Source organism: Pseudopodoces humilis, chromosome 25, assembly GCF_049639895.1.
Source record: "Pseudopodoces humilis isolate 2021_Gansu_Grassland_sample_001 chromosome 25, ASM4963989v1, whole genome shotgun sequence".
Taxonomy (NCBI): domain Eukaryota; kingdom Metazoa; phylum Chordata; class Aves; order Passeriformes; family Paridae; genus Pseudopodoces; species Pseudopodoces humilis.
Window position 1 is genome coordinate 1,774,805 of NC_142224.1, and position 15,198 is coordinate 1,790,002.

Consider the following 15,198-nt stretch of genomic DNA (forward strand, 5'->3'; position numbering starts at 1 on the left):
AGGATATCTGGGAGTGACTTGCACGGGGATCCCCTGTGTGGGGTGTTCCAGGGATGCTCAGGGGGCAGTTTCAGGGATGCTCTGAGGCACACAGTTCCTCCACCCCCTTTCCACCGGAGGCGGGACTCGAACCTGGGACCTCAGAACCCTGAGGGGCTGCGGCTGGGCGTGGCCGGGAGTTGGCTATGCAGGAGTGGGCGGGGCTTGGGGGAGGCGGGGCCAGATGGGCGTGACCGGGAACATAGGGGGCGTGGCCAAAAGGTGTTCGGGGCGTGACCGGGACTCCCGGGGGCGTGGCCGGAACCCCCGGGGCGTGGCCGGGACTCCCGGGGGCGTGGCCGGGACTCCCGGGGGCGTGGCCGGGACCCCCGGGGGCGTGGCCGGGACTCCCGGGGGCGTGGCCAGGACTCCCGGGGGCGTGGCCAGGACTCCCGGGGGCGTGGCCGGGGCGCGGCCGTGCGGCGGAAGTGGCGCCGGGATTCAAAGCTCCGGTGGCGGCGGAAGTGGCGGTTGGTGCGGCCTGAGGGGGCTCCGCGGGGCTCGGCCAGGGGGTTACGGGGAGTGAAGGTGCAGAGGCCTCCGGGGGGGATTGGGGGGCGGGATACGGGAGGATGGGCCCGAGGCGGTGCAGCACTGCCCGGGGCTGGATGAGGTGGTGAGGGTACGGGGGCACAGGGGAGTCCCCGGGGGGGTGATGAGGTGCTTGGGGAGGGGCTGGTTGGGATGGGGGGCGCTGGGAGATTTGAGCACGAAGGGTTGAGTGCCCTCGGGGGAAGGCGGAGCTGAAGGCGGGGTGCCGTGGGGTTGGATAACGGGGGGCAGTGGGGAGAGAGGGTGCAGTGATGGGGGTAGAGAAGGGCTGGGGGTCCGCGGTCAGAGCGGGGAGCTGCAGGTGGGCTGGAGAGCTGGGAGGGCACCGGGGTGCTGAGAGCAGGAGATGGGGCCGGCTGCGGGTTGGGGTGCCCGGCGAGACACCCTCACCTCGGCTCCCCCTCCGCAGGGGTGCCGGCATGGGGCTCCCCTCGAAGGAGCAGCGGCGGGGGGCCGGGCGGGCCCCGGGGAGGCAGCAGGCGGCACCCCTGCAGCGCGGATGGCGAGTGCTGGCCGAGAGGAACCAGAGCGTGGTGCCCGTGGGAGCCTGGGTGGAGAGTGCGCCCGGAGAGCAAAGCCCGGCCTTTGTGAGTGCACCGAGGGCACCATCTGCTGGGGCATTTCGGATCCTTCAAAGTGCCAGTAAAACTCCCGGGGGGGGTCAGAGCCAAAAGTGATCCTTTTCACAGCCTGAGGGCAGCCAGGAACATGTCTCCTAGAAATAATAATTTGTTTTAATGTGATTTAGCAGGGTCATAAGCTGCTATGTGTCCATGTAGTCTGGCCTCCCCTTTGCACAAGCCCACAACATCTCTCGGAGTTGATCCCCCTTGAATAAACTGTGTTTTTTAGGAGATAAATGCATCTATTTTAAGCATCAATCAGGTGGGGAACCCAGCCAGTGCTGCTTCTCGCTTTCCCACTCATCCCTAAAAGATGTCAGGGAGCTGAGATTTTATTCTGTGCTGATGATTAAAAAAATAAAAAATAAGCTGAGTGTTCCAGGGTCTGGAGCCAATCTCCACTGTACCCTGTTAGAAACACATAAGGAAATCTTCATGGAGGCTTATCTGAGGGATTTCTGTTTTGAGGGTTATTCTAAGAGGACTAAAAGTGCATTAAATATTGGATGATGAATTCAGTCCCCTGTAATTAATGTCTGAACATTATAGAAGCTCCTGCCCTTCTGAGATGATTTATTTCTATATTGTAATTTAAATCCTGAAAGGTTGAGATGATTTATGGAAATCAGTCATCTCCATATTCCACAGGACTTCCATTTTGGTACTGTGAAACTTCTGGGGGAGCTGAACTTTTCCTGACAGCTTCAGGGGGCCTGGATGCTCCTGGGGCCCCCCATATGGGGCTTCCAGAGGTGAATGGAGCTGCCCAGGGTTATCTGAGCTTATTTAATACACTTCTAATTAATCCATAGTAATGCCTAATGCATCAGTTGCTGCTGAGGTGGGCAGTGGGTGAGCTGGCACTGGGCTGTTCCCTGGAGCACTGTCTTGGTTCCATCCCTAACAGTGCAGATTTCTCCCCATCCCAACCTGTTGCCTGTGCTGACCCTGCTGTTCCAAGTTCATCTTTGGCCTCATCCCTTTTCTCCATCCCTTCAGTCTCTGGTTTCTCTTGCTGTGTAGGCAGCAAGGAGAGCAGTGCTGCTTTAATTTAAGCCATGATGGTGTTGCAGAGTTGCTTGGCAAAATTGCAAGGAGAATAAAATGGGATTTTGGGGGGTTTTCAGGTCATTGCTCTTAATCTTTCACTTCAGATGGTAAAGACATTCCAGAGCAGTCCTGTGCTTTGTGAACTGCTTCCCTGATGTGCTTCCAGCCTTGCAGAAAATTAACAGGATCAGAGGCTGGCCTGTTCCTTTTGGATCCAGGCCTTGGATATTTGAGCATCCATTCATGGGAGCAGGAGCTGCTCTGAGGGTCTCCTTTTTCTTTCCTTCCGTGTATGTTGCAAAGAGGTAAAGGCAGAGGTGTGCATGCTCTGTATCTCTAATCAGACCCAATCCAGTCCATAATTACCCAGTAGATATTGTCCAAGCTGTTATTCCACATATTTTGGAACAAAACATAAAGTTTGCTCTGGGGGAAAGGGAAATACAGGAATACAGGCTTCTCTAATGTCACAGTGCAGCCAAACCCTGGTGAAATCTGCTTCCACCTCTCCCAGGCTTCAGTATTCCAGGTGGAGGAGGAGCTGAAGGAGCAGCAGCAGCAGAAGGCAGCCAGGCTGAGGAGGTTCCAGGGCGAGGTGAGGCAGCGGGTGAACCGGCAGGTCAGGCTGCGCCGGAGGCAGGAGCTGCAGAAGGCCTACGAAGCAGTAAGTGAGGCTCTGTTGGGAGAAACTCCTCCAAACCCAACATAAATTGGGAGAAATCCAAACACTGGATCTTAAGTCAACACCTTAAGGTGTTAATGAGAAAATCTGAGGTTCCAGACCCTGTGGTGGCAAGCAGTGTCCAAGCAGGCTGGGTCACTGTGACACTTTGGCTGTTGCTGGAGGTGCTTTGAAGCCTCCTCAGGGGAAGGTTACTGGCTCCCTCAGGCAACAGCAGAACAGAGTTCTGAAGCTCTCTGTGGAATTGCCTGGAGTTAAACACCCAGGCAGGAGTTGGGAATGATGTGGATGTCCTGGCTGCATTTAAAGTCAAGCAGTTTTTCTGCTGTCACTTCCATCCCTTTTCCAGAGCAGCCAAAGTTTTCAAACAACACTTCCCCTCTGTCTCCACATTCCATTTTCCCCCATGGGCTTGTTTTGGATTATCCTGTGAATATATTTAATTCTTTCTATTCTCAAACAAGTACTGGGGAAGCTTGCCAGGATCTGACTGTGGCAGAAAAGAGAATGCACTGACATGTCACCAGCTTTGGCCACCCTTGGGGTGTTTGGGCTGTTTCCATGGCTGACTAGGGATGTCCTCATGTAACTCTGCCAGCTCCAAGCAGGAAGCTGCAAATGCCCTCGGCCCCAGAGAGCCTGATGGTTCTTTGTATTCTCTCAGCATGGAAAACCAAAACCTCCCTCCCAAGAAATTTCACCCAAGGGTGGTGAAATGTCACCACAGTTGACATCTTGCTGGATCATGGTTGGAGATCCCACTGGCTTTTTCCTGGCAGGCGGAGAGGGAGAGCTGTGTTGCTGTACAGTGCTCGGCCCCCTGGAAGAACACGTGCCTGTTCCAGGGTCTCCCTGCTCCCATCATCTGTGGGCCCGGTGCTGGCTTGGGTCCAGCCCAGCCAGAAGAGGAGCTTGGGGAGCCATTCCAGCAACAAGCTGCTGAGGTGAGCCCTGCCCTTCCATCGCTGCTTCGGCGTTTTGGATCCTCCGTGTTAGAAGTGGGGAATGGGCCGTGGTTTTTTTTTTCTTCTACAGCACATCCCTAGTATTTGTGTTTAGATATTGAATGAAAGGTTAGCTCATATTGTCACCCTGAATGCTGTCGTGCTCCTCAGAGCATCCAGCTGGGTGGCTTGCCCCAGGTGCTGTGGCTGTACTGGTCTGGCTGCTGGCAGGCACGGTGTTTTCCCAGGCGTGTCCTGGCGCAGAGGTGGCACTAGGTGGTGCCACCTCATTGCAGCTTGTCTTGTGTAGACCAAAATCTGGGAAAACCTGCCTTCAGGATTGTTTAGGTTGTTTTTTGTTTTTTTGGGTTTTTTTAATAGTGATATTTGTGGTGCCTTTGGTGTCTTAGAAAGCCTCTGTGCTCACCTAGGAGCTGGGGTTATTCCAGTTGAAGCACCATGGGATGCATTCCAGTTGAAGTACCTTGGGATGGAAAATCACTTCTGGCTGGATACCAAGCAAGAAAATTTGGGATCTGGTATCTCAGAAATAATGTTTTGGGAGCAGATGAGTTGCCTGGATCAGGATTTTGGTACCTTGGGCAGCTCTAAAAGACCCTTGGATGATTGTGTGTTGGGTCGTGCTGCCTTGACTGAACTTCTTGGCTGGAGCAGACTGGCTGGGAGATGTCTCCATGCAGATGAACTTGTCCTGTGTTTCCTTTGCCTCTCCTCTGGGTGCAGCTCAGCAGGGCTGTGCAGCAGGTGCGGCGCAGGCTGGCGTCCCGCAGGACCGTGGCCCGCATGTCCCCTGGTGCCTGGAGGCAGGAGGTGAGCAAGAGCTGTCTGGGCTGAGGGCAGAGAAATCACCTTGAAAACTGCTGAAGGTTTGGCTCTAACTAGCAAATCCAAAACATAATTCAGGATGTTTCTCCAGCAGGAATGAAATAAACTGTGCTTTCCTGACACACCTCATGGGTAACTCATTTCAGAGAAGACAACAGGATAAAGTGTGTGAAAACATCTCTGAGATGAACTCAAGAATGCAAAAAAGACTTTTAAAGATTGAGATTGTGATCTGGGTATCTGGGAGGAATGTGATGACCAGCCCTCCCTTCAGGTGCCTTTATTTCTTCAAACCTCAACAACTCTTCCCTTTACATCAGTCCCTTGTTTTGTGTGGGTGGCAAAGATCTGGAGAGGCTTTCCTCACCCGGCGCTGACTTCTGCTAGAGAATGGTTGGCATGCTTTTCTCAAAGCAATGTGTGGAAGGAGTTCAGTCCCACCTTTTGTTCTGCTGAATTTCATCCTGCTTTTGCTCCTTCAGTTCTCAAGAACACCTTTGTGTTGTAGCTATTTTCCCAGTCTCTATGCCAAGACCTTTCTTAAACTGATGTACTTTGGAGAGCACCAGGAGCAGCCCAGCCTGGTGTTTTGTGTTATTGGCTCTGGAGCCAGTTTCCTGCCCATCCTGTAAATCTTCATTCCCTTCTATTTCTCAGGTTCACCAAAGGTGAAATAGATCTTTGCTGATTATCTAGAAACTACCTTTTATAGAAGGGCTGGTCTGGCTCTTACTCTTCTTTGTACTCTTGGATTTCTGATGAAGACAGCTCTGCAAATAGGACTCAGAGAAACACATTAATTATGGTCTCAAAATCCTTGTTACGTGTTTCCAGCAAACATCCTTCTTGTTTGAGCCATTAATGCATTCAGTGAGATGAGCTGATTCATGACCTCACATAAAAAATAAAGCCACTGCCCAGGTGAGCCAGAGAGTTACAGGAGATCTGTGGGAGTCCTGGGCAAGTCATCCACAGCAGTGAGAAACACTGGGAGGGATTTGGGACCATCCTCCCATCCCAGCCTCACTGCAGCTACAGTTAATCTACATAAGGAAGTTTAACAGCTTCCCTGATTAATTCTAGGAAGAATATATTGATTTATTGCATTGCTCTGTTTTATTACTCCATGATATATGAGGAGAAAAAAGCTCCCATATTAATCTGAATCTCTCCCAGTATGAAGGTTTGGCATGTTCCCAGCCTGGCAGGACAGCAACGTGTTCCCATCAGGTGCAAAAGGCTGCCACAGATATAACCATGGACTTAACCCCCTTGGTAGTGCTGCCTCTGCTTTTGTGCTCCCTGGATTTCCTTGTGCTTTGTATTCCAGCTCATTTCTTCTGTTTGAACCCATGGGTTTTTTCACCCAATACTTCTACAATGCAAATGGGGTTAGTAGCTTAATCAAAATGCTTCTTTCTTCCTTCATCCAGGCTGGTAATGAAATCAAAGAGCAGAGCCCACCTTGTTCTTACCCTGTTTCTGTGCAGTGAACTCCTGAGACCAAATGTGGGCCACGTTTTTAATCAGTTTTGCACATCCCACATCAGACTTCCATCTATGAGGTTTTGCTTAACCCCAGTGCTGAATTAGGCCATGTCAAGAGCTCAGCTGAACCCCAGAGTCTTCTGCTGCTCTTTGCCTGAGGCCTTTTCCTTCTATTATAGGAGACATTCAGCTTAGCTTGACCTGACTCAGTCTTGACAAATTCATGCTGGTTGCTGCTTATCTTGTTTTCTCGTGGCTTACAGGCAGTTTGCAAGGTGATTTCCTCTAGTTTTGTCAACAGTAACAGTCACAGTTAAACTCTTGAGGCTAAAATCTTCTATTTGGTATTTCCTTTTCCTCTCCTTTAAATAAAGAAAGACACTCCTTGTGCCCTTTTCTGATAATCTGGACCTCCATAGATTTTGGGGAGCTGTTTGCACCTTAGCTGCTACTCCTGGCAGCAGCCCAGGACAGGTCCGTCCTCCTTAAAATCCTCAGTTTTAGGAATAACCTGACTTTTTCTTCCCAATAATAGTCCTAGCATTTTTCTCCCTGATGTGGCTAACTCTAAGCAAGTCTTTGGCTGAACTGGGTTTTTTTCCCCTTCAGTCCTGCTTTCTGAATTTTTCTTCTTTTTCCTTTCTCCCTGTGAAGTGTTGCATTCCCTGTGATCAGTAATCCATGTTCCTAAAATTGTTGCTCTTTCTCTCCCCTCAAGATTTCTTTTCAGGTTGAAAGCAAAGAGTTAATTGCCTGCTTTCCCAAGCAGATACAGGAATAGTAATTGCCTGGAAATGACCTGTCCAGTGTTCCAGCTCATCCTGTTACTGAGTCTTTGCCTTCAGGCTTTGATGGACATCTGTAGCTCCCCAGCATGGCACCATTCCACCAAGTTGGTGGTGTTTTTCCACAGTTTCATGTCTTTCTACCTTCAGTGCTCCAGAGCAACCTTCCAAAGCAATAACCCTTCCCCTCTATTCCCTTACCCTTACCAAAGCAGCTATTCTATCATGTTTCTGTCATAATGGGGTTGATGGAGTAATTCCTGTGCCTGTCAAATAATTCCATGTTCAGACTGACTCCAGACTATTCTCTGTCCTTCCCAAACAGCAGCAGAGCCATATCAAGGAATTCTTGGCATCACCTGTTCTACTGATCCATCCTTTCCCTCTGTCAGCAGTCCTGCACTTCCCTTCCCACCATGCGGAAGGGAAAAAAGAAAGCAAGGGAAAAAGATTTATCCTGGCTTCAAGCTTGCTTCTGGCATTTTGATTCTTTAGTTTGTAGGAAACAATCTGCTGCCTCTCAAAATATTGTGGATTGCCACTGGGGAGCCTGCCCACTTCCCATCTGAAGGAGTGTACTCTGTACTCGGGTGTCACTCAGAGATCCCAGCTCCTTGCCACTGTGAAATAGTGCCTGGAGAGGTTTTTGCCTTGTCTTCTCTTCACCCCACACGTCTGTCCCACTGCTTCTGCAGTTGGGGAGGGCACAGTCACAGTCACCCTGCTACATTCCTGTTTCCCAGCTCTGGTGGCCCATGGTGCTGCTGAACACATGGTGCTGCCAGATCCCATTCAAGTGACAGCACACACAGCCTCCTGTGTGTTAAAGCTGCTCCAAGGGTGTTCAGTTTTCCTTTGGCACCAAAGCAGCCAGATTTCAATTCCACGTTTACACCCATGTCCTCCCTTCTCCAGAAACCAGACCCTTGCCTGGCAGCTGCAGTGGCCATGGAGGAGAGTGAGGAGCTGCTGCTGGCAGGACACCACGATCTGCCTGCTGAGCTGCTGGAGCAGGGCACAGCCACAAACAGCGCTGCGCAGGATGATGACTTCTGCATCAAAATTGAATTTAAAAAAGTAAGGCTCGTGCAAAGTTGGTCTTAAGAGGTTTGGTTCATTAGATTTATTTTGATGTCTGGAAGAGGCTGCTCTTGAAGTAGAGTACTTGCTCCCTCAGGGTTGCTTAACTGTTAAGCCTATCATCCTCAAAGTGGGCTCGGGAGCAGTACTGGAGCTCAGTGAGGTCAGCACTGCCATTCCCTGCTTTCATGTACAGTTGTGGCCTTGGATTCCTGCCTGCTTGTGGTGCCATTTGGCAGTTGCCCAGGTGAAAGCTGAAACTGAGGGCATGCAGTCACATCATACCCAGAGCCATGCTCGGACCACACCGAAAGACCCGAGGGTGGAAGAGATCAAAAGGGATCAAATCAGTCAGAAACTCGTTGAAAAGAAGGGGAAAAGAAAAAAAGCTTTGTATCAGTGGAAGGAGATGGCTGTGGCAATCCTGGTGCCTGGGGGTGGCAGGCCCTGCCCTAGGAGGGGTTGAGGGGGGCTTGATGTACTTATCCTTCCTCTTTTGTTTTCAGGCAGCTTTTTTTGAGCATCTCAGGGGTGGAAATGGTTGATCCTGATTATCTGGGGTGGTGGCAAAGGCTTTATGGCTGTGGTAGTGTGTGCCCAGCCTTGGCTGGGGATTAGTCCAGTTTGGAGTAGAAATACTGCTGGGCAGATAGAGACACAGCAGAAGTTTATGCTGAGGTTTACACTGAGGTTTTGGGAGATGTTGGCTGTGCAATTCCCCTTATATTTAGATATTTCACTCACACTTCCAGAAGTTCATAATAGAAGTTTGGGATGGGGAGATGTGTATCCATATTTAAATTAAAACAGAACCCTCCTCCAAGGATATTTCTAGAGATGTTTTGACAAAGCTTTGGTGCTCAGTGCTGAGATGTGGCACTTTTCTCCTGTTCATGGCCAACCTGTACCCCAGACAAAGCAGATTTCCAAGGTGGGAAATCCCACTGAGGTCTGGAGGGATCACACAGAGGCTCTGCCTTCAGTAAAGAGCATTTTGCTGGGGGAAGATGAAAAAGAAGTGTGGTGATGCTGATGCTGCTCTCTTCCATTGTCTCTCAGGTCTGTGATGGGTCAGTGAAGGACTCGAGCCTGCTTGGGAGGCCACACAGTAAATACCAATCTCCCCTCAAACTCTGGGCTGGTGTTGACCAAGAGGAAACCAGGAAGCAGGTCTGTCCAGGACAGCCAAGCCCTTGTGGTTTTGTTTGAAAGGGATTGGGTGTTGGGAGTGCTGCTGGCTCAAATAAGAAACCTCAGTATGGAACCCGTACTGGGTTTAGTTTGTCAGCTTTGATGGTGTCTCAGGTCTTGGGCAAAGCTACCAAGTTATTTTTTAAAACCTCTGCTATTAAGTGCAACAGTTAACTACTCCTCCTGCAAAATCTGGGATCTCAATAATGCCAGAAGTTTGAAGGAGAAGCAGGCTCCTTTCATTCTGCCTGGCAAAACCAAGGGGTACTTGCTGTAGTTGCAGGGAGCCCAAGAAGCTGCCAAAAATGGTTAAAAAAAAAAAGAAGAAAGAACAAAGCCAACTTTATCTTGTTTAAATACAAGGCTGGAATATAAAGGTTTCTCTGATTTTGGGAATAGCCTCAAGCCCAGCCTGCGGCCAAGTGGATGATTTCACAGTGATGGTTTACAGCCTGTGTCCTGGACAGTTTGGCTCACGCTAATCTGCGTGATACAGAGTGATGATGTTTGTCTTGGATGCCAAAAGCCAATGACTTTTATTTTCCTGCTTCCTCCTGCCATGGAGAGGAACATTTTTCTCTCCTTTTGTCACCTTTCTTGCAGCTTGCAGCTAAAACTCTGAACAATTTGCATGTTTTTTGTTTCTTACAAGTGTTTTCCAACCAACTGATCCCAAATATGGTTGTGGTTTCTCGCCAGCGTGACAACAGCTGGGGCTTCTCAGGCTGCTCCTCCTAACCCTGCCATTCCCTTTCCCCTTGCTTTTAATCTCCTTGGCTCTGATCCATCCAAGATAACTGGTTTTGCGGCCCTCTCCTCTGCCTGGGTTTTTTCCATCCGGTTTTCTTCATTGGCAGCCTGGTCGCTGATCTCTTCTCCTCCTCCTTTATCTCCAGCTGTGCTGGGCTCTCTCCACCAAGTGAGGTGGACAAACTCAGCCCAAAGGTTTTGGCATTCATGAGGAAAAATCTATGTATTAAACTTTCGGGAGTCATGGAGCTCAAACTATCTCTGTACCCCATGGAAGGAAGGCTTTTGATGTGAGCTTTAGCCAGGAGGTTTCCCTGCTCTTGCTGCATCAGTGGAATCAGACAAAGCCCAGACACTGAGCCCTCAGAATCCATATGGGAGTTCTTCCCTGTGGGGCCCCTGGATTTGTCTCAGCAGTGGTTTTGCCACGTCTGTGATTCCCCTGCATGTAGAAAATCCAGCTTGGTGTCGTATGTTCATCTTTTGGAGGAGATACAGGGTTCCAATGCACTGCAGGGGAGCACCAGTGTCCAGGTGGATCCAAATTCAAGCAGGCTGAAGCTGGAATTGGCTCTTTTCCCCTCAGCAAAGTGAGAGTTTAGGAATTTGCCAGCTCATAGGCAGCTTCAGTGGATGGACTCTGGTACAAAGCCCTCCAATGCTTCGAGATGACTTGGTCTTTCCTACCTCAGTGCCATCTCTCCAGCTTCCCAGTCCTGGGTCATGTGCACTCAGAGATCTTTGAGGGTCTTTAGGGGAAAGAGCGCTATTCCGTCCTCCAGAAATTAAGCTGAGCACTGATACAGCTTGATATTTATCCCAGACATCCTTCCCAAATGTCCTTCTCTTCCCTGAAGCGGCAGAGCGAGTTCCTGCGGTGCCGGCGCCTCTTCATGGCCCTGGAGCGGGAGCGAGTGAGGGAACAGCAGCGGCAGCGAGAGAGGCAGCAGAGAGTTGCCCAGTGAGTCTGTGCAGGTGCTGGGGTCACCTCCTCCATCAGGGTCCTTCAGGAGGTTGGAGAAGTCTTGTGAGTTTGTCTGGTGTAAAGCAGGTACTGGTGTGTGACCCTCTGGGGTGGGATTCACACAGCCAAGTAGAGACCCTTGAGCCATGATGAGCCCTTTAGCACTTCCCCATCTGCTTTTGAAGTCCCTGTGCAGCTTGTTTAGGAGTTGGGAGCCAAATCATGGAGAGGTGCAACTTCCCAAACAATGACTCTGGGAACCTAAGCCCGTGTTTAGAAACTTAGGGGTGAGGTCACATTGTGCTAAGCTGTGATACCCTGTGGCATTTTTAGTATCAGACCCTTCACCCTCACAGTCATAAAAACTTACACAGTGTAATAAAATGATTTCCAGGCATTTGTTCCAGAGTTGAACACTTGGTATCTGTGTAAAAGTATCAATTGTGGTGGAGTTTTCTCAGCTTCTGCTGTGAAGGAGTTCACTAAGGAGAAGCTCTGCAAATTCACAGCAAAATAGGAAAGATCCTCTAATTTTTGTTTTTTCCCTGGCTTTCCTTTGAATGAACTGACCTAAATCCAACCATCCTGGCTTTTGTGATCAGGCTTTGGGGGAGTGGGACAGGCACCACAGGACAGGATTTTCATGTGCGTTTTTGGGGAAGAACTGCCAGTCTAAAGCAGTGCTCCTTGAGCCACATCCTGTCATTCCAATGGCACTCGGGAGTTTGGGAGAGCTTGTCCCACCCTGTGAAAGCTGGCAAGGCCCCAGGGACTTCCTAGTTACTGTGATACCTTTTTTATTATTATTTTTTCCCTTGAAGTGTGTGCAGAGAGGAGCTGGGTTTGTAATTATGGGGTGTAAAGCCCCAAGCTGGCCTTGGCCTCAATTTCTGGAGCAGATTTATGGTGCTATACTTAAAGTTCTACATTTCATTTAAAAACATTTCTGAGTTTATAACTCAGAGAAGTTTGACTTCAGCACTTTCCTTCTGGATGTAAAGATTTGACCCCCTATGTGAAGTAAGGTCCAAAATGTCTTGTTCTGGCTTCTTCCCAGCCTTGATTTTAGTTTTAATGCCCCCTGGCAAGGAGTGGCTTGAGACACATTGATGCATTTGGGAATAAAATGTCAGATACTTTGGTGTAAAGTCTTTGTGTTTTGCAATTGCTGCTTGACAGGGGAATGTGTGTTGTATTTGGTGGGACTTACACAACCCAGGTCCCACTAAAGGGATGGAGGGCCATGTAGGTGCAAGGGAGACTGAGGAAATAGAGGAAAAGTTGGTTAAAAATACATCTTAAAGCTTGTTTGAGAGTAAAGGTGGGATCCTTGGAATGTCTCTGCTGTACCCAGCCCTGTCACGCTTCCCTGTCCTGGAAGGTGCTTACAGAAGGATCCAAGGATTATGACTGCCTCATAATCAGAAACAGTGGGAGGTGGGAAAGCTGGGAAGCCAAGGTGTTGGTACTTTCTGGGGGGTATGAAAGAGCCCAGCCTACATGCTTTGTTTAAGGACAGAAGCACAGCTTTGGGGAACTGTGGGTGGCAGGAGCATGAGTGGATGTGATACAGGAAGGAGCTGGAAGAGGAAGTCCATGATGGTGAGAAACGAGCAGGCAGGAAGAGTTTGAGGGCAGGAGAGCATTCACAGGCTGGTGTTGCCATATGGGAGGAAGAATGGAGGCTCAGGAAGCCTTTTTGACCATTTTATGTTTAAAGTTAATATATTGGTTTATATTTATTTATATTTAATGCTGTTATTAGTGCAGAATTATTTTTGCCGTTGAAAGCAGCAGCATCACCCAGATTCCTGTGCCCTGACCTCACAGCCAGGGATCAGCCAGGAATGGAGGTTGGGATGGGGAAGCTCCTTCTCTAAGCACGTGTGTTCCTGCAGGATTAAGAGGCAGACGGAGAATCGGCGCCGGGCAGAGGAGCAGAGGATGCGAGACATGGCTGAGCAGCGAGAGCCCTCCCTGGGAGAGGGAGCCTGGGAAGCCCTGGCCCAGCTCCAGCTGGAGGAGAGGAGAGTGAGGGACAGACAGCAGCGGGATAAGGAGCACATGAGGTACAGCCAGTGTGTGCTCCTTGTGCAGAGCCAGGTGTCACTGGCAGAGGTGAATGTTTGATCCCTTGCAGGTATGTTGAAGCTCTGAGAGCCCAGATGAGGGAGAAAGTCAAACTCTGTAACATCGACTTGCCCCCACTGTGTTCCTGTGGCTCTGATTTCTGGGATTCTCACCCGGATACCTGTGCCAATAACTGCGTCTTCTACAAAAACCACAAAGGTAGGAGCTCCTGCTTTCAGAGAGGAGACATCTGGGCCTGATTATAAAGGGAGAAATCAATCCAGGATAGGTGTTTCCATTCTCCTGGGCTGCTGTGCAGAGATTCTCCTCCAAATATACTCTGAAGAAGGCAAGTCAGGGGCTTTGCTGCTTGACCCAACCTCTGTCCCTTAGGGAGTGTAGTGGCATCCTCAGTAAGGCACCAGCCCCTACAGTGTGTTAAATAACACAGCTGTGACACAGCCACATGTGACTATGGACACAACCATGACAAAAATGCTGCAAAAGCGTCTCATTAGGGACACAGAGCCCTCTGCCTTAAATGCCTAATCTTCTGCTGGGAGGATGCACAAAGGTGTGGAAAGGGCCTACCTTAGATGATGGAGTGCTCTGACCTTGAGCACACCTTGGGAAAATACCTGGCTGGGCAGCTGGCAATCTGGGAGGGAAGATAGAGAAATTTGGGTTCATGAATTGGTTCATTGGTCTTTGGCTTTAGTACTGCTTTATGTTCGGGAGTGTGCAAATGGGTGTGTGGAAAACTACAGGCATGTCGATTTACCTTAAACCCCAATCACTGTCTCTCTGCTCTGGTGAAAGGCTAGAGCCAAGCCCAGTTTCGGGCTGTAAGGGCAACCCTCATGCCCTGATAGTGTTTCTGTGTCCCCCTCCCGCTCAGCCTACAGCCAGGCGCTGCACTCGGTGATCTCCTCCTGTGCCCATGCAGCCACACGGCCTCTCCAGGACCTGGCTGCTCTCTGTGCCCGCGCGGGGAAGCATCTGTGAGCCAGGCAGCTCCGTGTCCCAGCCACTGGTGTGAGCAGGGAGAGGGGCTGTGCCGTGTCCTGCCTGCTCCTCCACGCCAGCTGCCAGGACGGTGTCACCTTTGCTCTCCTGGCTTGTGCGCTCTGGTTTGTGAATGCCTCTCCCACTCTGCTCCAGGTGTGCGGTTGGCCGGGGCGATGGTCGAGGTGAAGGAGGCAATTGCTCTGTGGGGCTGGTTTATGGCAGGCACTTGCATTCCAGCATTTGACTGTGGAATAAACTGTTTTCAAAGATTCTTTGTCTCATTTGAAGTGTGAAGGGAGGAGAAATGAGGTGCCAGGGGTCAGTATCTCTTCAGGGAGGATTTCTAACCTTTCCCTGCTCCCTTCTCTCCTTTTCCTAGGGCTTCTGCCAGCCCCTGCCACTAGGATCACTTTCCAGAGCCAGGTATTTATTGTTCCCTCCTTCTTTTCTGTGTGAGGACCTTTCTTCCAGTAACACCCACATAGCTTCCTACCTGACCCATGCTCCCATAGCCTCTACTTTGCTCCTGAAAGGAAGGAGCATTTTTGTAGTAAAAAAATGTGCAGGCCTTTGCAGGAGTGACTGGAGCAAGATGGGTTTTCCCAAAGCTGCCTGTGGTGAGATAACGTCCTGGGCAGAGGTTACTCCGTACCCTGTCATTAATATTTGCTCCTTGCTGGCCGCCCTCTCCAATATTAACTATGGCAGGAAGGATGGGTGGCCGAGTGTGCCGGATCATTTCTTTTCCCTGTTTCCATCCCATTGGGCACAAAGCAAACCCACCCCTGGTCCAGAGGTAGCACAGAGTCACAGAGCCAGGACTGCTGCTCAGTTTCCCCTGGAGAATCATTCACTGAGACATCCATGGTGCCTGATGCTGTTTATTAACAGCTGCTTGCGTCAGGGGAAGGTGCTGCAGCCCTAATTCAGGGTATTGGAGTGGGTTTGGAAAGGGCAGGATCTGCCCCGTGAGGGGGGCAAGGAAGCAAAGGGCTAAAGCTGCAAATGGGTTTTTGTAACTGATTTCAGCTCTCGGGCAGCTGAGGACAAGCAGTTCCTTGGCAAGTCCCCAAGGAACTTGCTCAGGCCCTGAGGAACCCTGTTCCTACCTCTCTTGAGTCATCCC

The 15,198-nt window shown here is 50.3% G+C and overlaps 1 protein-coding gene across 2 annotated transcripts; it reads left to right on the forward strand.

The window, feature by feature from the left end:
- Window positions 1–483: 483 nt before the first annotated feature.
- CCDC15 (coiled-coil domain containing 15) lies at window positions 484–14,390 on the forward strand. Of its 2 annotated transcripts, none has more exons than XM_088066769.1 (11): window positions 484–513; window positions 1,001–1,178; window positions 2,779–2,928; window positions 3,726–3,890; window positions 4,635–4,721; window positions 7,925–8,086; window positions 9,149–9,259; window positions 10,888–10,991; window positions 12,893–13,063; window positions 13,135–13,283; window positions 13,963–14,390. In XM_088066769.1, the coding sequence occupies exons 2-11, from the start codon at window positions 1,011–1,013 to the stop codon at window positions 14,067–14,069; spliced, it is 1,374 nt and encodes a 457-aa protein (XP_087922895.1). In that variant the 5' UTR covers window positions 484–513; window positions 1,001–1,010; the 3' UTR covers window positions 14,070–14,390. The 2 variants fall into 2 exon arrangements, with proteins under 2 accessions (XP_087922895.1, XP_014112813.2); XM_014257338.2 differs by having other exon boundaries at window positions 495–567.
- The last annotated feature ends 808 nt before the right edge of the window (window positions 14,391–15,198 follow it).

Coding starts and splice junctions, on each gene's coding strand:
- CCDC15 (XM_088066769.1), top strand. CDS start 1,011: ATGGGGCTCCCCTCGAAGGAGCAGCGGCGGGGGGCCGGGCGGGCCCCG. Junction 3,891..4,634: donor TCCAGCAACAAGCTGCTGAG/GTGAGCCCTGCC, acceptor CTCTGGGTGCAG/CTCAGCAGGGCTGTGCAGCA. Junction 4,722..7,924: donor CTGGTGCCTGGAGGCAGGAG/GTGAGCAAGAGC, acceptor TCCCTTCTCCAG/AAACCAGACCCTTGCCTGGC.